Source organism: Terrapene carolina, unplaced genomic scaffold (assembly GCF_002925995.2).
Source record: "Terrapene carolina triunguis isolate 2854851 unplaced genomic scaffold, T_m_triunguis-2.0 Scaffold88, whole genome shotgun sequence".
Lineage (NCBI taxonomy): Eukaryota > Metazoa > Chordata > Testudines > Emydidae > Terrapene > Terrapene triunguis.
Genome location: NW_020664439.1, coordinates 45,069,266 through 45,097,196, shown reverse-complemented (window position 1 = coordinate 45,097,196; position 27,931 = coordinate 45,069,266). Strand labels below are relative to the sequence as shown.

The window sequence follows — 27,931 nt, the reverse complement described above, 5'->3', positions numbered from 1 at the left end:
TTTATGCGGGGATTTATTTTCACTTTGTATTGCATTGTGAAGACTATTCACATACTTGCTCAATTTCTTAATTAAACCAAGTTGCAATGTGTACTGTTACTCTGAAAGGGCATAAGTAAGCACACTATGGAGAAACCTAGTTCCACAAACCTTAGTCTCTGTTGGGCACCCTGTGCCTAAGCAGTACTGTATGTGCTAGCAGCTTGCAGAAAGAAGAAAAAGCCAACATGCCTATCCTCATTGTAACTACTATGGGGGGGAAGAGGATGGGCAACTGAGAGGAAAAATTACAGTATGGAGGGGAGAGAGGGAACCCTTTTTTTTTTCCTTTCCAGTTGAAGCTTTGTGCCAAGAAAGTCCTGCTCTGGGGAACACATACGCAGAGCCCTATACTGTGGAAAGAGGTGTGGGAGAGAGGGAACCCTTTTTTTTTCTTTCCAGTTGAAGCTTTGTGCCAAGAAAGTCCTGCTCTGGGGAACACATATGCAGAGCCCTATACTGTGGAAAGAGGTGTGGGAAAAAAATTCATAAAGACAGTGTTCATGACTTCATCTGTTTGTTTGTTTTTTAGACTCCAGTATTTGCCAATTTTAGCATCTGAGTGGTCCCAGCTAGGCTGTCAAATTCACACCTCAGCAAATGAATAGTTCAGGTGAGGTCACATGTTTGTGGCTGCTATAGTTGGATTTGGAACCGTTAAATACCATGTCAAGTTGTGAGAAATTTGGAGCGAGAGAAAAAAATTTTTTTTAAAGCTTTTTCTGGAACTCTGCAGAATGCAGCAAACACTGTGGAGACGTTCCAGTGTTGGGCTCCATTATATCATTTACGGCTTTGAACTTTGCCTTTGGGCATTTTACCAATTAATGATTTTACCATGTCTCTGCCTATAGCTTTGTTGAGTAATAGCTTGGTGAAACATGCTCGGCTCTATTTCACTTCTGCTGCTCAGAAGCTAGACTAGCTGAAATGAGAGTGAAAGATACTAGATCCTTATACACTTCACCCTGCTGCCCTCAAAGTGGAGGTAGTAATGCCTTCTAGAGAAATTAGTCACGGTGAAAACAACAAGTTTATCTACCTTGTACACCAAAAATTGATGAGCCTTTGCAAGATGTTCAGTTATACTAGTGAGTTCACTATATGCCTACTGTACTGAAAGTAATTTATATATGGAAAGAGAAACTGGAGTGGACAGTCTTAGAATCTGAAGCAAAGCCCTCATGTAGTGTGGCTTCAAAGACCTACCTGTTGTCAGTCACAGTAGAAAATAAGAAACTATTTTTTGCTTACAGGAAACAAAGTGACAAGAGATATGTCCTTGTTGTTGAAACATCTAAACAATTCAGTAAGGATGCAGTTATTTTTGGAGAGACTGACATGGACATGATCAAATTTTACTTCTGATACATCTAATTTGATACATCTAATACATCCATCGGTTGCTGCCCTAATTTGCCAAGATTTGTCAAAGGCAAGGAAGAGAGGATTAAAGGAATCATTCAGAATTGGAATGTAATCATTTGGCCCAAGCCTCTATTTTGGATGGATTATAGCCAGATATGGTCTGCAGACCATAGTTTGATCACTCCTGGATTACTGATAGTAATTTTAATATAGTGTAGCTTCTGATATGGTAATACTACAGTAAAATCTGAACTATTCATCACCTTGGAATTTTTTAAAGATCAAGAAATCCTCGTTCAATAAACTTTTTCACATCTTTGCTAATGTAATCGATTCTTTGATCCTTTGTTTTGAGACAATAACCCTTCCCCCCCCCCCCACCCCCCGTGTTTATTTACAACACGTTAAAGTCTGGGCATATTACTGGAACATGGATCAGCTGGGATATGTGAAAGGTGCTTCTACCCAACTTACCAAAGATGGATTAAGCAAGCCTGCTCTGCCCCAGAAGAATGCTTATGCCAGGCTTGTGCAAAAGCACCACAGCGGTCGATTCCGATCTTATTTAAATCACATTGCACAGAAGATACAGCTAGAAGAGAGCAGCCTCAACGACTCCAATTCGGATGTAGAACCCTCTGTGAAGAGAGGCATGATGAGAGATGCTCTGGCAAGAAATGGCTTGACTGCACATAGCTATTCACCAATCAAAACATCTCAGTTGGAACAGCCTGCGCTTGTAGGATTTGAGAAACTGAATGAAGATAAAAGCCAAGTCTTTGCTAACAGACGGCCTCATGAAAGAGATCCCAGCATTGGTCGAGAAGGAAACCTTCAAGTAGAGGAAGATTATTATGTAAAACAGCATGGACCTGCAACTGACTTGTTAAAAGTGAGTGATGCCTTGGGTCGGAGAGTAACACAAGGCACTTCTCTGCAGAAATCTTCTGGGTCTGAAGAAAAGGATGAAGAGGAAGTGTGGAAGAACAAACATAAGAAAAGGAACAAGTGTCCTGCCAACCTGGACAGAGCAGATGAATACTTGACTGATGAGCAGTTTAGTATGGATTTGCCTGCAGCAAATGCCAGGAAAACCAATCACTTGTCTTCTGGTCAAATTCAAGGTGAGCTGTTCACTGGTTTAAGCTGCTAACAAGCTGTGTGAATGGTGCATTGATTAATGTAAAATTTTAGGGGCATTGAAAATGACATATTTGTTAATGTCACATGAGTTACAATTAATGAGCCTGTCTTGCTCCCCTGGAAGTTATTTGTAGTTTTGACATTGACAACAAAGGGAGAAGGATTGTGCCCAGCAGTAGTACAGTGGCTGCATCTCTTAAACTATTGCGTATTGAAAATAGCGCAGGAAAAAATCTGCCTCTGTATTAGGTTTAACAAAAGTCTCTTGATCACTAGCTCAATGTCAGGCATTTTCCTCTTGGTGTAGATGGGTTGGATTTTTTTTTCTAGTGCATAGTATTTATGGTAAAACATTTGGATCGCCTGTGCTAAGGGGCAGTCTGCTTCAGGTGATGATAAATGTCACTACATTAAGTTTACTGTAATAAATAGAGAAGAGAAATCAACTTTACACTCTGGTAAGTGGGAGTAATGCTTATCACAGCTCACAGAGTAAGAATCTAATAAATATTTAACATTTGCCAAACTACACCCCAACACTGAACCAGGGTACATAATATCTGTTTACACTGATTCCCATAGTTGAGAGGCTGGGCCCACAGATCTGGTGCCTGGGATGAGTTTTGCAAAGATGATTCATATGATTGTGCAAACTGTGCTTAACAGGTCCAGTTCTCTAACAAATACTTACAGTTAAGTGTACCATTGGTTGTATGAAATATTTTGGCATGAGTTACAGAAAACACTTTTGTATTTATTGCATCAGTCTATTCTAACAGGTTTCAGAGTAGCAGCCATGTTAGTCTATCTCCGCAAAAAGAACAGGAGTACTTGTGGCACCTTAGAGACTAACAAATTTATTTGAGCATAAGCTTTCGTGGGCTACAGCCCACTTTTTCAGATGCATAGAATGGAACATATAGTAAGGAGGTGTGTGTGTGTGTGTGTATGTATGTATATGTGTGTGTATGTATATACGTACGTGTATATATGTATATACGTACGTGTATATATGTATATACACACACACACACACACACACACACACACACACACACACACACATACGGAACATGAAAAGGTGGAAGTAGCCATACGAACTCTTAAGAGGCTAATTAATTAAGATGAGCTATTATCAGCAGGAGAAAAAAAAACGTGTGTAGTGATAATCAAGATGGCCCATTTTAGACAGTTGACATCTTAATTAGCCTCTTACAGTTGGTATGGCTACTTCCACTTTTTCATGTTCTATATATGTGTGTGTGTGTGTGTGTGTGTGTGTATATATATATATATATATATATATATATATATATATATATATAATCTTCTTACTATATGTTCCATTCTATGCATCCGAAGAAGTGGGCTGTAGCCCACGAAAGCTTATGCTCAAATAAATTTGTTAGTCTCTAAGGTGCCACAAGTACTTCTATTCTAACAGCGCAATTTTCTATTGTATTCTACTTTTCAGTGAACTGGCAGCTTTTGAAAAAACTTGGATATTTACTTCAGGAGCTTTGTGTTGTTAGTTGTATAGAGCATTTCACCCTAGCAGAGGTAGCAGTTCTGCCATGCTGAAAAATACCTAATAATTCCTCAGTATGAGATGTTCTCTATGGGGGGCGTTCCCAGACACACTGCTTTTTGGCTTCAAAACTAAGATTTATAAAAACAACTTATTATAAAAATGTGCACCCTAGTCACAACCATTCTTGCTCTCTTGCAAAGCAAACAGGCCATTGAGGGACCTCTGTCTTTGAGTGAAATGGGAAGAGTTCCTTGAATACATTCGCCTCTGTTCCACATAGGCTGATCAGATAGCAAGTGTGAAAAATTGGGATGGGGGTGGGGGGTAATAGGAGCCAATATAAGAAAAAGCCCCAAATATCAGGACTGTCCCTATAAAATCGGGACATCTGGTCACCCTAGTCCCCCACATTGTAGTGTGTATACAGTTACCTGACTTCTACTTCACTCTGACCCGAGGCCCATGCTAAAAAGACACAACCTCTTTCTAGAGCAGGTCTCTCCCACCTAGCTAAGTTTAAGCATGTTCTGATGGGAGAGCTATGTCAGATACCTTCCTGTATAAGCAAAGTTTCAACAGGCATCTGCCCCCAGTATTCCCCATCACACCCAAAGACAGACCTAGCCTCCTTGAGGCTCTGTTAGAGCAATGGAATTGTCTCTTGGGCTGAGATAAGCAAAAGGATTTGTTTTCCAGTTTGTCACTGAGTCATGGTGCAACATGCTTTGTTGAGATTTTATACAGGAATCTGCCCCATAATGTACAACAATAACAAATGGTTCTCATAGTTTTTACTGTTTTCCTCTTTGCAAAGGAGCACTATCATAACAAAAAAGCAACAAAAGGGAAGTTTTTAAAACAATATCTTGGGGCTTGTCTACATGGTGTATTCCATGTAGGGGGAGAGGGATAGCTCAGTGGTTTGAGCATTGGCCTGCTTTAAACCCAGGGTTGTGAGTTCAATCCTTAAGGGGGCCATTTAGGGAACTGGGATAAAAATCTGTCTGGGGACTGGTCCTGCTTTGAGCAGGGGGTTGGACTAGATGACCTCCTGAGGTCCCTTCCAACACTGATATTCTATGATTGCACTAGAGGGGTATAAATTCTAATGCACAGTAGCATACTGTGCACTAACTGGCCTGTGGGGATCCTGCTGGTATACACTAGAAGTTCCCTAGTGTGTGTGTTAATGTCCTCCTGTTTCAAACAGTACTACAATAATGTGCACCAACAGGGTCCATGCGGGCCGCTTAGAGTGCCCCAGGCTAAACCTGACACCCCTCTAATGTGGATTAACCTATTACGTAGATAAGCCCTTAAACTTTGTTCTTTCCATGTCAATAAATTTACTTTTCAAGTTATGTAGTTTGTCACAGATTACTGCACTTGCATAATGAAACTACATTGGTCTGTGAATCCTCAGTTTCCTTTTGTTAAGTATCAGAGGGGTAGCCGTGTTAGTCTGTATCGACAAAAACAACGAGGAGTCCGGTGGCACCTTAAAGACTAACAGATTTATTTGGGCATAAGCTTTCATGGGTAAAAAACCCACTTCTTCAGATGCATGGAGTGAAAATTACAGGTGCAGGCATAAATATACTGACACATAAAGAGAAGGGAGTTACCTCACAAGTGGAGAACCAGTGTTGACCGAGCCAATTCAATCAGGGTGGATGTTGTCCATTCCCAATAATTGATGAGGAAGTGTCATACCAAGAGAGGGAAAATTGCTTTTGTAGTGAGCCAGCCACTTTTCCTTTAGTTGTTTTTTATGAACTAGTGTATCTGGGATTCTGAGGCTACAGGAGAATATAATCTCACCCCAACCCCCTTTCCCTCCAACCAAACCCCGTTTTACATGGAGACTAAAGAAGTCTATAGATATTTGCGGTAAGTCTTGTTAAGTCTTTAGGTGGTTTAAAAGAAACTCCTCACTGGAGCATCAAGGGGTTTAAGTACTTGATGATTTCCCTTTAGTTTTTTATTCATGGTAGTTGCAAGAAACAGATTTATTGCAAGTATAGCCATTAACACTGTGTAGGCCAAATTTTCAACATTGGGTAATTAGTCTTTTAAATCCATGTTTAGGCACTAAGCAGAAGAGGTATGATTTTCAAAAATGGTGAGCTCCTGCGGACTTCAGTAGGAGCTGGGCAGTTGTGCGAAACCACCGAAAATCAGTTCTTTATTTAGGAGCCTAAATGCAAGCACCCAGGTTAGAAAATTTAGGCCATAACGTTAGTAGACCTCTCACATAATATGTGACTTCCCCAACTGGAAGAGGTTATTGTTGAGCAAATAACTTCCCAATGATTGTGGTGTAATCTTGTGGAAGGCTGATGTCACAAGAAGGATGCCTAGGTGACTCCAGGCATGGCAGTGCACCAACCAATCCTGAGTGACATGGAAATGGATTCTTGCAAAAAGATATACACCTCTACCCCGATATAACCCTGTCCTCGGGAGCCAAAAAATCTTACCGCGTTATAGGTGAAACCGCGTTATATCGAACTTGCTTTGATCCGCCGGAGTGCGCAGCCCCGCCCCCCCAGAGCGCTGCTTTACCACGTTATATCCGAATTCGTGTTATATCGGGGTAGAGGTGTACATCATGGGAAACCATCTTTCCAGTGCTGCAGCGGCTGTATATTTTAACACTCTTGTTTAAGCGAAATGAAGAGGATGCAACATGCAGACTTTTGTTTACCAGAATTCACAGCTACCAGACCATGGTATCCGATTAACTTTCCCTCACTTCAAAGGTCATCTTTTCCTAATGTTCTTGATGGTGGGCCCATCAGTTTGGGAGGCCAGATGTCTGGTTTGATCTCTGTTTAAATCTGGGCTTCTGAAACTGTGGTCCATGGAGGTACTTCTATAATGAAGCTACTTCTATGATGAAGCATATGGTAAAGCAGTGATGTTGCTTCACAAATATTAACTCAGTTCAGGGTGCTTTAGTTTTTCCAGAGGTGCTTATACAAACTGATTTTAAAATTAAGTGTCGTTCTCCAACTTATGTGACTACTTCATATCCTCTTTTGTTGGTCGTTTCTTCAGCACAAACTCAGCCAGGATCAAATTTGCAGCTGACCCTAAAATTGAAGGAGCTGTAAACATGCGGGAGGCCAGATGAAACTTCAGCATGAACTTTTAAACTAAAAAGATCAGATTTTTATTTTAAATTGGATTTTTTTTAGACTGTAAGAACATAAGAATGGCCATACTGGGTCAGACCAGTGGTCCGGCTAGCCCAGTGTCCTGTCTTCTCACAGTGGCCAATGCCAGATGCTTCAAAGGGAATGAATGGAACAGGGCAGTCATCAAATGATTCATTCCCTGTCGTCCACTCCCAGCTTTTTACAGTCAGAGGCTTAGGACACCCACAGCATAGGTTTGCATCCCTGACCATTTTGGCTAATAGCCGTTGATGGCCCTATCCTCCATGAATTTATCTAATTATTTTTCGAACCCAGTTATAGTTTTGGCCTTCACAACATGCTCCGCCAACAAGTTCTACAGGTTGACTATGCGTTGTGTGAAGAAGTACTTCCTTTGGTTTGTTTTAAACCCGCCACCTATTCATTTAATTGTGTAACCCCTGATTCTTGTGTTAGGTAAAGGAATAAATAACACTTTCTCCACATATTCACTTTCTCCACACCATTCATGATTTTATAGTTCTCCATCATATCCCCCCCTCAGTCATCTCTTTTCCAAGATGAATAGTCCTGGTCTTTTAATCTCTCCTCATATGGAAGCTGTTCCATACCCTTAATCATTTTTGTTGCCCTTCTCTGTACCTTTCCCATTTCTCATATATCTGTTTTGAGATGAGGTGACCAGAGCTGCACGCAGTATTCAAGGTGTGGACATACTGTAGGTGTATACAGAGGCATTCTAACATTTGCTGTCGTCTTATCTATCCCTTTCATAATGGTTCCTAACATTCTGTTAGCTTGTTTGACTACTGCTGCATGTTGAGTGGATGTTTTCAGAGAACTATAAGATCTCTTCCTTGAGTGGTAACAGCTAATAGCCATCAATTTGTATGTATAGTTGTGCATTACTTTGCATTTATCAACAATGAATTTCATCTACCATTTTGTTACACAGTTACCTAGTTTTGTGAGATTGCTTTGTAACTCTTCGCAGTCAACTTTGGACATAACTATCTTGAGTAATTTTGTATCATCTGCAAACTTTGCCACCTCATTATTTACCCATTTGTCCAGATTATTTATGAATATGTTGAGCAGCACTGCTCCCAATACAGATCTCTGGGGAACCCCCATTGTTTATCTCTCTCCATTCTGAAAACTTTATTCCTACCCTTTTCCTCCTGTCTTTTAACCAGTTACTGATCCATAAGAGGACCCTCCCTCTTATCCCTTATCCCATGACTGCTTAGTTTGCTTAAGAATCTTTGGTGAAAGACCTTGTCAGAAGCTTTCTGAAAGTCCAAGTACACTGTATCCACTGGATCACCCTTGTCCACATGTTTGTTGATCCCCTCAAAGAATTATAATAGACTTTTGAGACATAATTTCCCTTTACTATATATCTGATAATTCTGTTCTTTACTATGGTTTCAGCCAATTTGCCTGGTACTGAAGTTAGGATTGCCAGGATTGCCTCTGGGGCCTTTAAAAAAAATAGGCATCACATTTGCTATCCTCCAGTCATCTGATACAGAAGCTGATTTAAATGATGGGTTACATACCACAGTTAGCAGTTTCATACTTGAGTTCCTTCAGAACTTTTGGGTGAATACCATCTGGTCCTGGTGACTTAGTACTGCTTAATGTATCAGTTTGTTCCAAAACCTCCTCTATCGACACCAGTCAGAGGCGTAATCTAAAAAGAATGGCTCACGGGTGGGAATCCCCCTCACATCCTCTTCAGTGAAGACCAATGCAAAGAATTCATTTAGCTTCTCCACAATGGCATTGTCTTCCTTGAGTGCTCCTTTAGCACCTCAGTTGTCCAGTGACCCCACTGATTGGCAGGCTTCCTGCTTCTGGAGTACTTAAAAACATTTTTTGCTGTTAGTTTTTGTGTCTTTTGCTAGTTGCTCTTCATACTCTTTTTTGGTTTGCCTAATTATAGTTTTACCCTAGACTTCACAGAGATTATACTCCTTTCTATTTTAATGTAAATTATATACAGGTTTATTTTTTTTAGAAGTAAACCTATTTAAAATGGTCAACCTGTGTTAAGCCATACATTTATTATCTGTTAAAATCATCTACATTAAATACAAAATATAATACGAAGCAGTACATGTTTGCGGCCACGCTTTAAAGGAACTTCCACCTGTTTAGTGGTTTGTTGCTGGCAAAGCACCTGGACCCAGAGTTTGTTGAGGTGATACCCAAGTTTTTGTCAGCAGTAGCCTCTTCTATAGGTGCAGAGAGAATATTTTCTTCATTTCAGTTTATTCAACTAGTCTAGTTCAGTGACTAGTTTGTTCAGAGTTAAGAAACGCAACTGGGCATTGAAAAAAGCAGGAAACTTGTTTTCCTCTTCTAATCTATATATAAAAACTAAGTGTGGGAGGATGAGATCTACCAGTTCTAAAGTCCTGAAGGACATGGTGAACAGAAACAATACTTTGGGTTTACTAACTTCAAATCATATATTCTTTGTGTAATCAATCAGTTTTAAACACAAAACATATTTTGATAAAAAAAAAATTCTTACATATCCAAGCACATTTGAAGTAGTTTCATTTAACAGAAAAAAATTAAATGAAGTTTTTGTGCATTTTAAAATGAATTTTAATTTCCATCCAAATAGAGCTTGACACAAATCACAAGTAAAAAAATGAATCATCATCTGACGCTGCACAATGCCTTTACAGATCTACACTCTACCTCCCTCTTCCATGCTAGCCTGGAGGTTTAAAAGATGCCTCGAGTGAGAGAGAGATTGAAGGATGGTTGGAGGCTGGTATGCCCTTGGTGCTAGGAGGCTGAAACATAGTGGATAGCACGTTTTCTCTAACAGCTAATGATTTAAAATGGATTCCATTGTTGCAGGGTTGGGAACAGAATCTCACAGCATGGTTCTGTAGAGGCGATGTCGTGAAGGAGAACAAACCATACTTTGGCAAGTAACCTCCTGGGGCTTGTCTTCACTGAAAAATTTGATTGCGTTTAAAAGTGACTGTGAGGAGTTGAGCTAATTGGGACAATGCTGACCATGGTGTTGAATTCCTGAGTCTTGGGTAACCGTAATGGACAAGTGCGGACACGGACAAGCCACAGTCAGTGTCATGTCAGCTCACTTGACTCCTCAATCCTGTTTAAACAGAAAAAGATTTCCTAGTCCAGACAAACCCTTTGTGTGAGTTCCCCAGCAGATCTGTTGTCTATCCGTGTCCCTTGACATTTATTTGCCCAGCCTGTGAAATTTACTGGTATTGTTTAACACTTTTATTTTCAGGAGGCAGTAGATCTAGATCAGTGTTTCCCAAACTTGGGATGCCGCTTGTGTAGGGAAAGCCCCGGTGGGCCGGGCCGGTTTGTTTACCTGCCGCATCTGCAGGTCTGGCCGATCGCGGCTCCCACTGGCCGCGGTTCGCCGCTCCAGGCCAATGGGGGCTGCGGGAAGTGGCGCGGGCTGAGGGACGTACTGGCCGCTGCTTCCAGCAGCTCCCATTGGCCTGGAGTGGCGAACTGCGGCCAGTGGGAGCCGCGATTGGCCGGACCTGCGGACGCAGCAGGTAAACAAACCGGCCCGGCCCACCAGGGGCTTTCCCTACACAAGCGGCATCCCAAGTTTGGGAAACACTGATCTAGATGAAGGTGCTATTTCAGTAGAAGTTTTTGGATGATGTCTCTACGTTTTCCAGACGGAACACAATTTTGGGGCTATTTATTGTGGAGTTAGAAGGTGCAGGATGGGTGGTAGCCTTGGAACACCTCAGGCAGACAACTTTCCTGGATGAGTAATGGAGGCAGACAGTCAAGTAATGCACATCCTGATGAGGTGGGAAATTTCAGTTTTTTGCCTCTATTTCCATATACTATCGTAGCTTTCATATTGCTTGTGTCCCTCATAAGGGAAGCGCTGCTAAAGAAAGAGCCACAAATTCATATGAACTCTGCTTTTCTGTCAGGGTGAACTTCTTTAAGATAACTTTAAAAAGCCTACTAGTTCTTATGTGGCGGATTTCAGCACTTCAGAAATGCTGTTATCTCCCTGTTATCTACCTGGCAACAGTAAATATGAGCATGTAACCTAGTGGAGGCTGCGGCGTCTTTTCAGTAGAATGGAGAATGCCAGTTGCTGTGGAAATCTTGTAAGTGCAAATAATCTTCTTCTCTAGATCCAATTTATTATTCTACAGATGACGTTAATCTCTGTAATAAGATATGGGAAAGGGGGGAAAGTGGATTTACACTATAGCCCTGTCTGAGGCACAGATGAGAAATAGGAAGCTCCTTTCTAATGGTTAAGAAATGAAACATAAATTTCTATGCTTCTTTTGATAGGAGAAGGTTGCATTCCTGAGTCTTGTGCAATCGTAATGTTTTTGGCTAACATCTGCTGTAGTATCAGTGTTAATATCTAGGAAGGACATGCTCTTTTGGGGAGATTAGATCCTGCTCTTGCAGGGGTTATTGTGGTATGTGATTGAATAACTCTCTTCTGTTTCTGTTACCAGAGTCTCTCGTACTCTGTGGCACAATGGGACCAAATTCTGTGGCAGCAGCCCCTAAATTCCACAGTAATATTAATTTATTCTGTTGCCATGAAGTAGCTTTGTTGGCACTCCCGCTGCTCCCACACAAATACCCACAGCTATGGCTCATCGTTGAAAATACTCATTTATGTAAACTTGGGTCATTGTTCAGCCGTGATGATTTCTGAGTGTGTGTGCGTGTGTGTTTTTTTTCTCTAGGCTCCCAAGAGCCATTTCCCAAATTTTGGCTCCCATAATGTTGTCCAGGTGACCCAGATGAGAATCTCCTTCTTCCCATGAGTACTAAGGAAGAGAGGAAACTTAGAGCTGGCTTCAGCAGCTTAACTTCTGACTGCTACGCTGTTCTCCAGCCTGCCTAACTCACCAGTCTACACATCTGTCTCCCTTGTATCATTTCTGCAAGCTGGACTCCAGCTCTTGTTCCCCTGATGCCCTGCTGCCTGGCTCCATACACCAGTGCAGGGAGCATGCACTGTAATCTTGTTAACTCCTTCTGGGGAGCTCTTCAGAGACAGAAACAGTTACAGGCAGGTCCGGGCAGCCGGATGGAAAACAAAATGTTGGGTGCCTAGTTGTAGAAAAATAGTGAATTATGTGGCAGAAATGCTGCATTTCATGGCATCTTGGACAAATGCCATATTATGCAGCCAGAGAACCTCTGGGTCCTTATGAGATGCACTGGGCAGTTCATGCTGCTCAGAGCTATTGTTTCAGGCTCTCTGCAGATGCAGGCAGGCAACACTATATTCAGTTCACATTTGTGAGGAGTCCTCCCCTCTCCTCCCCCCCCCATAACCCTAAGGACTAGAAACATATATATATATATATTAATTGAAAGGGTAGATTCTGGAGCACAATTCTGCACCAAGTGGTTTAATTCAGCAGCCGTAGAATACATGGGGCCTGGCCTGTTACAAGCCTAATGTGAAATCCTGTCTCATCTCTCAAGCCATTCTAACCCTCCTGTGTGTTCCGTCTCCAACTTTTAACGATCCTCTCCTCTTCAGGGCCTCCTGTCTCTGTCTGCTACTCCCTCTGCTTACTTCCCTCAAACTGCTGAGAACCTGAGAAACCAAAGAGCGAACTTCCACAGTGTTTTATTTTTTAAATAGTATCCTTCATGAAGTTTTGCACAAGCTTTTTCACAGTGCATCTGCCTTAAGCTAAAGAGAAGAAGGAAACTTGAGAAGATGAGTCAGAGGGAAAGAGGGGGAGTATAGGGTAGCAGAAGCAACAGTAACCCACATCTTTAGTCAAGAGTCCAAGCTGAAGGAGTGGAGTCAGCAGGCGGAGTAGGTGGTTAGGAGGTCAGAGGCAGGGTGGAGCAAGTTCACAGAGAGTCCTACTCCACTCAGCTGGAGCATGGTAACTATTTTGATAAACTTTTAGCCTATTGCTACTAACTGAATTTCGTCACCAAACCTTAATTCAGTATCTGGAATGGGATCTTTGGCGCTCTCAGATGCTCAGTCACTCGATAACACCAGCCAGTTTAGGATTTAAATTGCCATTTTTACTGTTCATGAATTACTCAAGCCTAAATCTTGCACAAGTCCTGGATGTGCAACAGTGCTCCTTATAAGTGAGTGGGATGTCGTGGGCATATGTTAGGCTTTGGGGATGTCACTTAAGATGGTGACCTACAACATGAACTTTATTTTCTAAATCACATCCTATATGTAGAGAAAAATATAGCTCAGCACCTGAGTTTTCAGAGTGCCACTCTGAGCAAAGGGGAGATCGCTTTTACTGGTACTTCTGCACTGAACTCTAGGGATAGATGGGACAATAAATTTCAACACATGTCCTAGTCTAGGTCTGACTTGCAGAAATGGATCATTTATAGACAACGTATGCTCCCCAGAATGTGATGTACTGAACTGAGCATGGATCTGGGAGCAAGAATCTAGCTCTGCTACTGACTTCCTGTGTGGCCATGGGCAAGTCACTTACCTCCTTTTTGCTAGTCCCACCTAGAAGATGGTGATTCTTCCTATCTCCCTGGCATGTTAAAAAAGTGAGGAAAGGCCCTGTCCATGTTACAGCTAGTGAGTTTGTAACTAGTGATAGTGGCATGGCCTGCTCTAAGTGTGGCTTGTGGTCATACACCACATGGTTAAAACTCATTTAGGAACCAAGGCAGCAACAGAGTTTTGCCCCTGCAAGAGGTCTAAGTAAGTACATGGCTGCTTTCCTGAAGCCAACTGGTTCAGAACCCTTTTTAGCAATGTGAACGGGACTCCCCAGCCATATTTGTGAATCTTGTTTGCCCAGTCTTCCTGGACAAACCAGAGCACTGTCCCACATGCATGCATAAGCATTGGAAGCATGTTCTTCCGGCACTTTCCTATTGCGGCAGAGTGGGATAGTGCTCCAGATTTTTCCCAGAATGCAGTGCTACCCAGTTGCCTAACTGCGCTTGTAGGTATTATTGTACAAACATGGTGATGAGGGCAGGGAAGCTGCTGTGTAGACACAAGCTGAACTGCATCTCTTGTAACCAATGATGGTGACTGTGCCGCTGCTGAGTTACGATATTATGATTAAAAGTTGTATGGACAGAGCCTTAGAGTTTAAGTATTATCTCCTCATCTTATTCACGTGAACTTTCCATTGGTTTAGACAGTGTTCACATTTGTGCTGTGGCTGTGTCCTAGTAGCCCATCACAGTCGGTCAATAAGTGGAAATTGGCTGTCAGGGGAACTAGTTTTGGCAGATAAATTTTAGTCCCCACTCAGTTCAGTGCCTCTGCATAATGCTTAAGTATGGGCTGATTCAATGCATGTAGCTGAAGGTCTGCATTGTTCTTCTTCTTCAAGTGGCTGTTAGCATATTTAAGCTTAAATTTAATTATCTTCCAGCAGGGTTTCCTCTTTTCTCTATAAAAAAAAATCCAAAATATTGTCATGCAACATGCCTTTTCATAGGTTTCAGAGGGGTGTTAGTCTGTATCAGTAAAAACAACGAGGAGTCCTTGAGGCACCTTAGAGACTAACACATTTATTTGGGCATAAGCTTTTGTGGGATATAACCCACTTCATCAGATGCATGGAGTGGAAAATACAGTAAGCAGGTATAAATATACAGCACGTGAAAAGATGGGAGTTGCCTTACCAAGTGGGGGATCAGTGCTAACGAGGCCAATTCAATTAGGGTGGATGTGGCCCATTCCCAACAGTTGACAAGAAGGTGTGAATATCAACAGAGGGAAAATTATTTTTTTGTCGTGACCCAATCACTCCCAGTCTTTATTCAGGCCTAATTTGATGGTGTCAAATTTGCAAATTAATTCCAGATCTGCAGTTTCTCATTAAAGTCTGTTTTTGAAGTTTTTTGTTGTTGAAGAATGGCGACTTTTAAGTCTGTTATTGAGTGTCCAGGGAGATTGAAGTGTTCTCCTACTGGTTATTGAACGTTACAATTCTTGATGTCTGATTTTGTGTCCATTTATTCTTTTGCGTAGAGACTGTCTGGTTTACCGATGTACATGACAGAGCCTTTCTGTGTTTCCCCTCCAATTGCATTCCCTTCCCTTAAAGTTTCTCCTACTTTTAAATTACATTAGGATAATTTCAAAACCTGTGAATAACCTTACATGTACACATTTTTCATACTTGCAAGCTTTTTGGAAGGTTCACAATTTAACAGTTCAAATTTCTCCTTAACCCTATAATATAATCCTAAATGGATTATAGGAAGAAGTTACCCAGGTCACAAGTCTCTTTGTGCAGCAAGGAATGTGTTGTAGAAATTCCAGTTTGGGAGTTCCTCCCTACATTTAATTTGTGAAGAGGCTTTGTGCTAGTGGTAAATAAATTGAGATCTCTCTCAATCAGGCTCTCACCTAGAAGATCATGACTTGGATGGCTACGATTTCACCTACTAGATTCTGCCTCCAGAAAGTCTGTCTTTACCATAATCATATTTTACTAAATTTATGCACTTCTCAAGTCTTTCCCTTCCAGTGATATACATGGAATGAACTCCTGTGTTCATATGAAATCCTCTTCTCCTCCTGCTACCTTGTGTTCTGCATTATTGAGATGTTGTGTTTAATCCACTTGCTTCAGGGTATGGTAAAGTTTGTTGGTATATTTCTTTATCAAGACCATTACCAAGAGTTCTGTACTCTTAAATCAGTGCTGAAAGCAATGCTAAAGCACAGTGGTCTTTAAGGCAATGGAGCTGAATTTACAGGGAATGTGGTAGGTGACTTTAAAAACGCCTCTGTCACTGTGTGACTGACTAATGCAGAATTCTTTTTGACATGGCTCATGATCATTATTTTTTTCTCCTGGTACAGAACTTTTACTCTCTCAACAGCTTAACCAACAGCTGCCTGTGTTTTTTTCCCCTTTTCTTTAAAAAACAAAAAAAAGTACTTGGCTGTTACCCTTAGCAAGATATTTAATCATCTTAAATCCTTAAAATATTTTGCAAAACATAAATAGCTAAAGTCACTTTTGACCTGTCTAGAATCAATGTTTGTACTGACATAACTCCCATTTGAGATCACTTTATTGGTGTTTGCTGGCCTTGCCCATTGTACAGCTTGATGTAGTGATTCGATGCCAGATACTATTGTAGTAACTAAAGTGCTGTGAGACTGAGAGTTGGTAACTTTATTATGTAATATGTCTGATATTGGAAGCCATTGGTAAAACAGAGATTTAAAAATTGTGTAGCAAATTTTATATACCTCACCTTTTTACAAGTGGTAAAATATTAAAGAGCTTAGAGTCTCCCGGGAGCATGAGAAAATATCAAGGTGGCTTTTAAATTGTCATTTTGTTTAAGCGAATGGAATTGGAAAGGGACTTGGATACTACTGCGTGATGTGCGATATAAAAAAAGCCAGAGGCATATGTTATATGTGACCAGCATAATCTGTGTGGTGCATGTGGCTGACCCTTAAACATTAGCATAGCCTGGGAGAATTGGTGGGAAAAACCACAGGAGTCAGGCATAGTTTTCACATGAAATGGAATCCGAGAAATGGGGGTTGTTGCTGATTGTCTCTTGGATAGATGAATGTTCCAAAGAACAGCTCAGGTAGGTGGTATAATTGAGTATTAGGAAATATTGCTTTATGCTAAATGAGGGCAAAGCAGCAGGGAATAATATGTCCTCAGCATAACACTCGGATATAGCTACTGGCAGAAAACAGCAGAGCACAGAAAAGGCACTCGTGATGGCTGAACGTTTAAGCCTAGTCTGTACTTGTTACCAGCATAGCTAGACTTGCAAAATTTTCTTAGTATAGACAGAACTTATACTGGTCAAAGAGTGCGTTAGCCATTGTAGCTTATACTGGTTCAGTGAGGGAAATAAATTATACCAGCACAAGCACTTTTATATAGCTATAACTGTGTCTACATAAGGGCTTATGCTAGTACAGAAAAGCTGAAAAAAAAATATTAAAACTATCAACCACTGACATTGCTATACCAGAAAAAATGTCTAGTGTAGCTTGGCCTTAGTGTTGTGATTATAGAAAAGTGCAACTAGGCTCCAGTTGGCAGAATGGTGCTCAGTTGTGGTGGGTGTGCAGGGTTTTTTTTTTTTTTTTTGGAAAGGGTGATCATAGGCTCCACAATAAACAATAGAATATTTGAGGTCCACCTGAGGGCTTCATTGTCTTCTTGCCAGGAGCTAGAGGACCAACCTCACTTGCATAGAACAGAGCAGATTGTCTCTGCTCACCCTTTCTGTAGTGAGATGGTGTCTCTGGAGGGCGGGCCCCAGCGTGCAGGGCTCTGTTTTGATCTGGACCTTAATCTGTCTTTTGGTAGGACCTTGATCTCCTCAGGTCATACCTCACTACTACAGCTGAGAATGAATATAGGCTGGTTAGACCTGTTTCTTGCCGTACCTAGCACCAACTTAATCATAACTTTAATGGGAGGCTAAGGGATACTCAGGTTTATGGTGCCAGATTGGGTCTCATTGAATGGTGATTTGTCTTTGGTTGGCTGAGTCCTGATTAATGGTTCTGAATATTGGATTCTCTTTTGCATGGTAGTTGACGTGCCCTCTAGCTTATGGACGTATTATCCCAATGTTCTGTTGAGCACGTAGTTGGGTTGACTTCAAGAATTAAAGGTCAGGGAGTCTTTTGGAAGGATTAGAGGCATAGAGGTTTAAACCATCCAAATCTTTTGGAAATAAAGTGAAATAGTGTAGAAATATGGACAGATATTTAGTAACCGTGTGTTGAAAGAGTCTCATTAGCTGATAAATAGTTCTGCATTTTATCACTTCTTTGGTGCTGCTTCCATTTCATTTCATGCTTATATTAAGTGGGAAAGTGGAGGCATTTTGAAAGCATCCCTGTGGAGAGCTAGATTATGATCTAATACTGGGAACAATGAAAACCCTCCTGCTAAGAGTGGAGGAAATGGACCGGTCTGGTCTATACTACAGATCTATATCAGCATAACTATGTCGCTCAGGGGTGTGAAAAATCCACATCCCTGAGCAACGTAGTTATATTGACCTAATCCCCCGTGTAGACAGTGCTATGTCGGCAGGAGAGCTTCTCCCACTGACATAGCTACCACCTGTTGGGTAGGTGGATGAAGTACACTGGTAGGAGAGTGCTCTACCATCGGCTTGGAGCGTTTTTCTTATAGCACTACAGCGGCACAGCTGCATCGGTGCATCTGTGCTGATGTAGCATTTTAAGTGTAGACTTGCCAGAAGAGAGGGGGTTATCTAGTCATGGACCAGCAACACTAAGTAATAAATGGAGGAATTCTATTAGAAAAGTAATTGAACAATAGAGCACATTGTTCCTTTCAAGTGTTTCAACATCAAACTGTTTAAAAATCTGAAAGGAACAACTTAATATTGAGATAGCAGACGGTAGGGGTGAATTCCTTGGGAGTTTTACCTGCTAACCATGCAGTTGTTATGATCTCAGAAGGTTCTGCTCACACTAGGAGAATTGAGTTAAAAATGTAAATAACTGCAATGTAAACAAAGCTGAAAGTTCAGAGACAGGCGGCGATTTTGGCTGATAGACTTTGAAAAGGAAAGAGGGGTCTTACCGTCAGATGACCTTATGCTGTGATCTGGTCAGATCTGACCAGTGAAGCAGGGTTGTGTTAATTCCTGGATAGCAGGTCTCCAAGGAATACGCACATGCTGTTGGTGATTTAGCAGGTTAGGCTTTCCTTCGGCGTTGGTAGTGAGTTAGTCTAACAAGGTGTTAAAGGGCACTAGGTGGATATAGATGCCATCTTTTCCATGACTCTTAAACTTAGCTGTCCTGATCACTTCATATGAATTAAAAATCATATGGTGCTTTTTATAAGCTAAGAGTGTTAACCCTAGTGGCCTGGCTAGCTTCCAATTTAGATAATTATATTTTGCCTCTCTGAATAGCTCTTACAGTTTTAATTGGATACAATGGTCTTTAAAACCTAAACTGTTGAGTAGTGTTGTGTGTGCTGTTAATGGCTGTCTTTGCTCATGCTCCTTGCATTTGTGCACAGGTATTTAAAACGGCCCATCTCAACTGATAAATTAGTCTCAATGGATCTTCAGTCCAGAAAGAAAATGTGAAGTTGCTGTTGTAAGGTAGATACTAACCAGACTTGCACAGAAGTGGCTACATCATTTTTACTTAACACCTTTTGTTAGTTTGGTGCAAGCCTGTGTGTGGACGGAATAAGTCTCTTATTTTGGTTTTGTGTAATTGGTAAATCAAAATAGGATGCTTTTATTTTGAAGTAAGGTTTGTACCAAAATAACAAAAGATTAATATTTTCATTGGTTGTAAGGCCAGAAAGAACCATTATGATAATCTAGTCTGACCTTCTGCATAATATTATCCATAGAATTTCATCAATGATTTCTGCATCAAGCTAATAACTTCTGGTTGAGCTAGAGCATATATTTTTGTAAGAGATGTCCAATCTTGATTTAAAAGACTTCAAGTGGTGGACAATCCATCACTTCCCCTCAGTAAGTTGTTCCAATGATTAATGATTTTTTTTTTTTTTTAAGTTAAAGTGCCTTATTTCTAGTATGGATTTGTCTATCTTCAGCTTCCAGCCACTGGATTTTGTTATGCCCTTGTCTGTTTAGTCTAGAGAACCCTTTTTACGATCCCAAATCTTTTCCCTAGGAATGTTCTTATAGACTGAGATCAAGTCACTTCTTGACCATCTCTTCGTTAAGAAAAGTAGATTGAATTTCCTTAGTCTCAGGTTATTTCTATGCAAGTTTGTGTGTAGACCAGCCCGAAGAGATAAACATGCTCATTTTACATTACATTTATAGAGTACTCTTTATCCTAAAGGACTTCATGTACTTTACAAATCATACAAATGCAGCCCAAAGAAAAACTAAGACTTCTGTGAGTCTGCTTATATTTGGATACAATTGATGTGTAATTTGATAGCTTCCAATCATGTGGATTAAAACAGACATCTCTTGTTTTAAAACTAAGTTTTATGGCCTGTAGTGTCACCTTTACAAAATACTTACAGAAAATGGTTATGTAAAATAGCTTGTTTGCCAGCTATGCTGAATGATATGTCACGACTTTTGAGTGGCCCATTTTGTCATAGGATTCTATATTCTTATCTGAGTCCAAGTGAATGCTGAGGACCACAGGAGAGCAAACCGCTATATTTAAGCCTTTTAAGTTTCTGTAGCCTGTGAGTGCCTATCTGCCACCCTTCTGCTCTATAAGGAAGGCTGGCTCTCAGGAGTTTGTTGCTGTGAATTGCTGTTTTTAGCTATAATGGCAAAGGATGTTGAACTGCACTAACCCATTGGTGAGTGTGGCAGGTGGTCATGCACGCCTGTATGTCTAATTTTGATTCCTTCCTCATTTTCCAAAATCCTTATTGCTTTTTCCATACCCTTAGTTTCTCTCCCCTCCCCGCTCTTCCTTGGTTAAGTGTGAAGATTTTTCTTCCTTTTTATTCAAGGTTCCTTAATCCACAGCAATATCTTGACTTCCCAATAGCGCCCTCATTGATTCATTCTCCAGTTCCATGCTCGCCCCTGGCGCCTTCCTTATATTCATCTAGTCCCTTCTTCCTGTAAATCCCTTCCCTGTTGTAGCATTTGGTCTTTTCTTGCCACCCTTATGCTCTGTATTTCCTCCGTTGTCCATAATTCCTCTACTTTCTAAAATATATCACTCTGATTAGCCACTTCATAAACACCTGTAAAAAATAAAGCTGCCCTTGACACTGATCGGAAAAGCCAAACAGCAAAGTGCTTCAGAAAGTTGCCCCTTCGTTGCCCTCACATTATCCAGGACAGATTTCTATCTAGGTTTCTGGCTGTATCCCAGAAATTGCTGTCTGTGTAATCAACCACCTTCTTCTCTCTGATTTCTCTATCTTGGTTTGTCTTGCAGCACTGACCTTTCCATCCTCTGGGAACTACTCCCGTGCCTATGCAGTTATCTCTGGCTCCCTGAGTCATGGTTCCACTCACCGTTTGCACCCAGATATCTCCTTTATGGAGTCTCTCATGATTCAGTTCTTGATTTATGCCATTTGTTTACTCCCTCTCTGCCTTTAACCTCAACTAATGCTTCGTTGCTGGTATTCAGTGGTGTATATCTGAGCACCCCTGTTAACTCATCCCTTTCTACCCTCTGTACCTGTTTTGGCAAAGCAAGCTTGTGACTTCATTCCAAATCCCTTCAGCTAAATGTCTCTGAAGCACTTCTTCTGGGCAAGAGGCATATCCTCAAGCACAGGTGCCCCTCAGCTTGGTATCTATCTCAACCTTGAATTCTTCTCCTCCTTTCCTCCACAGCTGTTATGCATTTGCAAACCTGCTTATTTTATCACCCCATAATGTGACCCATATACAATATTAGCTCTGTTGCTCCTCTGTTGAAATCTTCATCCATGGCTTCATTCTTTCCCCATTACAATTGCAGCTCCTTTTCCTGTTGTGTCCCCAAACCATGCTCTCCAGACTTAAGTGTGTGCAGATTGCAGCCTCTTGCTTTGCCATACAAAGAAACAAAACCATAGAATCACAGAAGTGTTGGACTGGAAGGGACCTTGAGAGGTCATCTAGTCCAGTCCCCTGCACTCAAGGCAGGACTAAGTATTATCTAGACCATCCCTGACAGGTGATTGGAGATTTTTAAGAGGAGGTTAGACAATGAGGGAGATTCCACAACCTCCCTAGACAATTTGTTTCAGTGCTTAACTACCCTGACAGGAAGTTTTTTTTCTTAATGTCCAACCTAAACCGCCCTTACTGCAATTTAAGCCCATTGCTTCTTTTCCTATCCTCAGAGATTAAGGAGAGCAATTATTCACCCTCCTCCTTGTAACAACCTTTTATGTACTTGAAAACTGTTATCATATTCCCACTCTGTCTTCACTTCTCCAGATTTAACAAACCTAATTTTTGCAATCTTTCTTCAGAGGTCATCTTTTCTAGACTTTTAATCATTTTTGTTACTCCACAAATTCCCTGTTCACTTTGGGATCTAATTCATGATTATTGCCCTTGTACTTAAACTCTCCATGGACATGCCTGAGCCAGCCTCAGAGGTGGTCTGTCTTTCTCTCTCCTCAACTAGCAGGAGCCTTGCTCCTCACCATTTGGTCACTTTTGATGTGGGAGCTTCTTCCAGTCAGCAGCAGGTGCAGAGGAACAGCCTCTCTGTATCTCACCATCTCATTAAAATCACCACCGAACAAATATTTTTTTCTGTCTTGCCTATACCTCTTATCTCTCTTCCCTCTGCTATTATTTAACACCGTAAAGCATTTTGGGGTTTTGTTTATTAGACATACCAGACACAATATAACTGTACTGTACCTTGGATAGACTGTTAACAAAATAAGTTGGCCACCATACATTTCAAACTTGCAGGTACAGGTTTGGATCCTGGGCCTGTAGCCAGTACAGTCTGGAAGGCAAAGCTGTGATGACATATTCAATATCCAGGTGGAGTGCAAAGGGGGCAGCTGCATTGCCTCACATTCCAATCTGCTGATCCATGAAACAGTATTGGCATAGGCTTTGGAAGCTGCTGCTTGCTCTCCGGGCTGTAGGGATGGTCTGAGGTGACGGCAGGAAAGGAAAGGGTGAGTCTTGTTGTAGAATGTTGCCTCATGATTATGGCCTGTTCTGAGCAAACTGGACATGTGGGGCCTGGCAGTACTTTGCATTGTCAGTGTATGTAATTGTACAGACACCTCAGTCAGTTCTTCAGCACACTTCCTTTGGTAGCTACAGAACTTAATTATCCCAAAGTGTTTTAATTTTTTTTGTAATTCTACTCTCTTTATATTTTTAATGCAATTCTGAGTGAATTTACATTTCATCACTAGCTGGGAGTTTGATGAGCAGAGGTGGTGGTGGTGGGGGGTGTGAGGTTAGACTTTGAAAACGTTTGAACCATCTCGCCTTTTATACATTCTAAAGAATTTCACAGGATTTGGGAAAGACTCTATCCAAGCTTTTGTTTAGGAATTTCTAGAGTTTAGTTTGTAGTAAAATAAGTTAATGGTGGAGTTAAGAGTTATGAAGGGCCAAGATTGTATTGCAAATTTTCTCCTGAAAGAAAGACCTAGTGATGAGATGACTTTTCTTTGGGGGAGAGACCATAGCACATAAGTGTGACGTTTACTCCGATTCTCTGAGAACATGAGTACAACAAAGGTGGGTCACTTTATTATTTTCTTTTATTACAAACTTGTGTTTGATTCCAGGTGGAGACAAGAGAAGCTTTGCAAGAACCAGAAACAACTCAGAATCAACCAGAGCTCCCCAGAATTTTGATAGGAAGAGGCAGCTCTCCGAAGCACAGGCAGAAACAATGAACAATTCAGACTGCAGAATAAACCCTAGAAAACTGGGAACTCCCAGAGGTATTAAAACAAAGTGGGCACACACTTCAGAAACAAGCTGCTTTGAAATGCATGCTCAGGCACTGTTAAAGGACCGGCTGGGGTGAAGTGGAGCTGTAAAAGACTGTTGATTATGTGTAAGATACCTCAAGTCTTGTGGTATTTTGTTGTAATGTGTCGGTATTCTAGGCAAGCTGCTCTCAAAGATTCAATCTTGAGTACAGTACAAAGCCTCCCTGTAACTGCTGTTAAAATATACATCCAGACTTGGGTTAGAAAGGTAACAGTTTGCGGATTTGTATTTGCAGGAGAGTCCCATGCTGCTGTCTCCACATCAGGCGATAGAAAGAATCGGAATAAACCCACAAGAGGGAGGAAGAAGAACGTATTTGAAGCCTACATGTCAATGGAAGATGTTGCAGCAGGATTGAAAAGGGGAGAGCTTATCCAGGTGCCCAGAACATAAAATGCTGTTGCTCTTGCGATATAGATAAGCCGGTGAAAATAACAGATGTTCAAATAATATGTTGGCCGTTTTCAGTACAATGAATTTATATATTATTTGGAGATTTTTATGGGGATGGGGGGGGTCTCTTCTAGTTTCTCAGAGGCATTCTTCCCCCGTCTGTGTCTCAGCTGTTCCCATGTGTGCGTGTGCTCAAGAGAAGTGGAAGGTGAAGCTGGAGGTGACGCACAGTGTGCCGAGGGCCAGGTAGCATCCCTGCCGCACTGCAAAGTATTATAAGCCAAAACTGAGCTAGTGAAACGGAAAGAGCAGAGGGTGATGCCGTATCTTTGATTCTCCTTCATGATGTTGCCTTCACAGACATTCACACTAAAGCAGTGGTCCCCAAACTTTTTAGAGTCGTGCTTCCCCCCCCTTGCCCCTGTGTGTGCCCCCTGCCCCCTCTGAGGCCAGGAGCGGGGCTGGGGTGTGGGGGGCACGGACAGGGGTAAGGAGACTGAGGCTGGGCCGCAGCTGGGGGTGGGTTTAGGGTTGGGAGTGGGGCCAGGGGTGGGAACGGAACTGCACCAGGCCGTGGGGGGGCTGGCGAGCAGTGTGGCTCGGCTCCCTCCCCAGCCTCGGCAGTTGGGCCCCAGGCCAAGTACAGAGCCGCGCTGAGGCTGGGGACGGGGCCAGGGGCGGAGCTTGGGGTGGGGCTGGGTGGCGCTCCCTCCCTGCCCCCTATGGTGCCTGACCTGGGCCTGCTGCCCCCTGAATGTTCCCTTTGCCCCCCTATGAGGATGCAACCCACAGTTTGGGGACTTCTGCTCTAAGGATTGTGTGCCTGCCCATATGATCAATAAGCAATACTTGATAGAGCCGTACATTCTACCGATCAAAGGTATAAAATCCAGAGGAAAGAGAAACACACACACGGAAAGTCACAGATGTGTGGTTATGCATCCGAAAGACCAGTGCTGTATGCATTTAGAGCTGGTTGGAAGTTTTCCAGCAAAACAGTTTTGTTGGACAATGCTGATTTGTTGACTGTGACATGCTTTGCGAAAACATCTCCTCAGGTTTGACGAACTTTTGTTGACTCATAGGCAGCGTCCTGTCAGAAATCTGCTTGGCTTCCTGGCCGGCTGCTGGAGAGGCTGGGGCTCCAGGGTCTGTGGTTCTGGGGCAGCGCCACTGTGTGGATGAGCAGCTTGCAGGCAACATGCAGGGCCAGCTGACCTGGGAGTCTGGGTTGCCTTGAACTGCAGACTTGGGAGCTCTGGCAGCTGCAGAATGTAATTGACATGATTCTTGATCCTTCAGTTTCACCACTGAAATTGATCATGTCAGTTTTGGTCACCAGAACTGTGTCAGTGTTTGCAAAATGATTTTTTTGGGGAGTTTTGGTTCATGAGAAATTTTGAAAAATTTGGTTTCAATTTGAATCCGACCAAAACCAGATTTTGAAATATTGAAATTTCCTGTTAATTTCCTGCAAATCCCAAGTTTTGACCAACCTAATAGGCACTCCAGTTCTGCTTCAAAAACTGCATTGGCACATATACCAGATTTTGCACCCTTGAGTCAAAGGTCTGACTTTTCACCAGAATTTTGGTCAGCTGTAGTGCAGCAAGCAAATTGGTGACTGAGGGCATAATAATAATTTGGTAGCAGATAAACCAGCCTGTTTCCCACCAAAACCTCACCGGTGTAGCCACACCATGATATTTATGACCTGTAGACCGACTCCAACTGTATTTAAAAAAGAGCCATTGAAATCACAGCATTAAGGTAGCCATATAAACGACATATAAACATCGTGGTGTAAGGACACCATGTCTTGAAAGGTCAGAATTTGGCTGCTTGGATGAACTGTCCTAATGTAAGGAAGACCTGACTAGAGCATGCAAGTCCTCTCTTTCTACGCAGTTTCCCTACCACATGATCTAGTGGTGTTATCCAGCTAGGAATGGCTGGTGGCCTGCTGTCACTTCTGGCTCTTTTGACCACATGAGCAGGCTCAGCCATCAGGAATCTGTAACCAGTATCATGTGACCAGTGACAACCAACCCACCTCAAAATGAAAAATTATGCAAATACTCATGCAGAAACATTGTCACTGTCCCAATGTTTCATAGGAAAGATTTTTTTTTTTAAATCAGTTTCACAAATGTTTGCGGTTTCAAACAATTTTGTCGAATTCTTGTTACAAATCTTTTCATCCAGCTCTAATTGAAACATTTTTGGAATCATGATAAGGATACCATAGTTAAGGCTGTAAGTTAGTTTCTCTTTGAAGCCCAATTTCTGATCAACTCTAGCTGTTGTAAAAGGATTATATGGGGCATTGTAGCCTCACAATGGTTCCCAATCCAATAATTACAGACTCTCTCACCTGGGAGCAAATACCCAGTGAAGGAATTGGAGCCCCCTGTTCTGTGCTTGTATTAGAAAAGGCCTCCACACTGCAGCTATGTAATGAAGCAACCAGAGCTTCTGAGTGGCCTTCAAGAATATTCCTTGGAACATGTTTCAGTAACACAGCCAGGTGGTAATAAACACAGAGATCAGACATAAATCTTCCTTAGAGATGCAATGCAGCTCCAGAGGATACAAGGCACTACCAGGCTGCTGCTGGTACCTGAGAATTCGTGAGGTGATGTCTCCCAGAGGACCTCAGATTGTATTATTCTAGCACAAGAAGCCTCTACCCTCTATAAATGATGAATCTTCCACTCCAGCTCATGTTTCTCTCTGACAGAAAACTTCATGTTTGTCTTGTTAGGGTTGTGGTACAGCCACTTTCCTATCATTTGATTCTCCGTCTGAGGGGAAACTATTGAAACTGTAGAATCTGGAGTTGATGAGCAGGAGATACAGAGCTGAGTATCTGATCACAGACATTGCAGCCCAAAACCTTTCTCCCCGAGTGTCTTATCAGTAACCCCCAGTGGCTTTAAATACACACTGAACAGGAAGGGTGAAGGAATAAAACCCTCTGAGACCTTGTAAGGAGTCTTGGGAGATGAACAGATATTCAGCACTGCTCTCTGAGACCCCTGAGGAAGGAAATAACCTCCTGAAGAGTCACTCCATCAGTCCCTACAAGCAGGACATCAGAACGCCCTGGTAACCTGAGAGAACACACAATGATAACCTTTCCTAAGGACTGTAGTGACAGAAGGCATCCAGGTACCAGTGTCAATGGCTGTGGCCAAGAGATTTCTTTTCCATCAGCAATGTGAACCTGTGGATGGGTAGTAGAATCTCCCAGAGCATTCTTGAATCTCATTGGGTCCATGAATGTCTGAGGGTAGAACGTAACAGTAGGTCTGTCATCTCAACGGGGCAAGGAAACACCCTGATCTCAAGTTTGAGGAGAAGATGATTGGTCCATGGCAATGTAATTTAACAAAATATTCCAGAAGATCCTAGCTCATGTGTCCCCTGGCATGAATTGGAGACCCCCTGCAGATAATCCTATGCCTTCCATAGCGGCTGTACAGTTCCAAGTCATTAAGACCTAGAAGCATTTCTGTTCATGGATGCTGAAATCAGTCACGACTTGATGTCTCAGTGACTCCTGATGCTAGGTTTGATACACAGTTTGCTTAAGTAGGAAGTTCAATAAATAGCATGATGAGCTGTGCCCTACAGAATTCCACTTGATCATGGGACACACTCAAATCCAGCCACGAGAATGGACTTCTGGGATCAGATGCTTAAGGTTCATACATTTTCCCCTTCCCCGGTCTCCATGTGTAGAAGAGTACCTGACGAGCAAACAGACCCAAGGCAGGGTTATTGGAATCGTCCATGCAGGTCTCAAGTTAAACAAGACTGGATA

At 41.9% G+C, this 27,931-nt stretch overlaps 1 protein-coding gene across 3 annotated transcripts in view; it reads left to right on the top strand.

The window, feature by feature from the left end:
* The window catches only part of DIS3L2 (DIS3 like 3'-5' exoribonuclease 2), a 256,668-nt gene that overhangs the window by 1,675 nt on the left and 227,062 nt on the right, over positions 1-27,931 (top strand). The window contains exons 2-5 of one of the 3 annotated variants that reach the window (XM_026650108.1): positions 572-652; positions 1,296-2,531; positions 23,502-23,660; positions 23,948-24,090. In XM_026650108.1, the coding sequence (XP_026505893.1) occupies positions 1,838-2,531; positions 23,502-23,660; positions 23,948-24,090 (996 nt within the window). In that variant the 5' untranslated portion in view covers positions 572-652; positions 1,296-1,837. The remainder of the gene's footprint in view (positions 1-571; positions 653-1,295; positions 2,532-23,501; positions 23,661-23,947; positions 24,091-27,931) is intronic. The other 2 variants (XM_026650106.1, XM_026650109.1) reach the window with 2 other exon arrangements.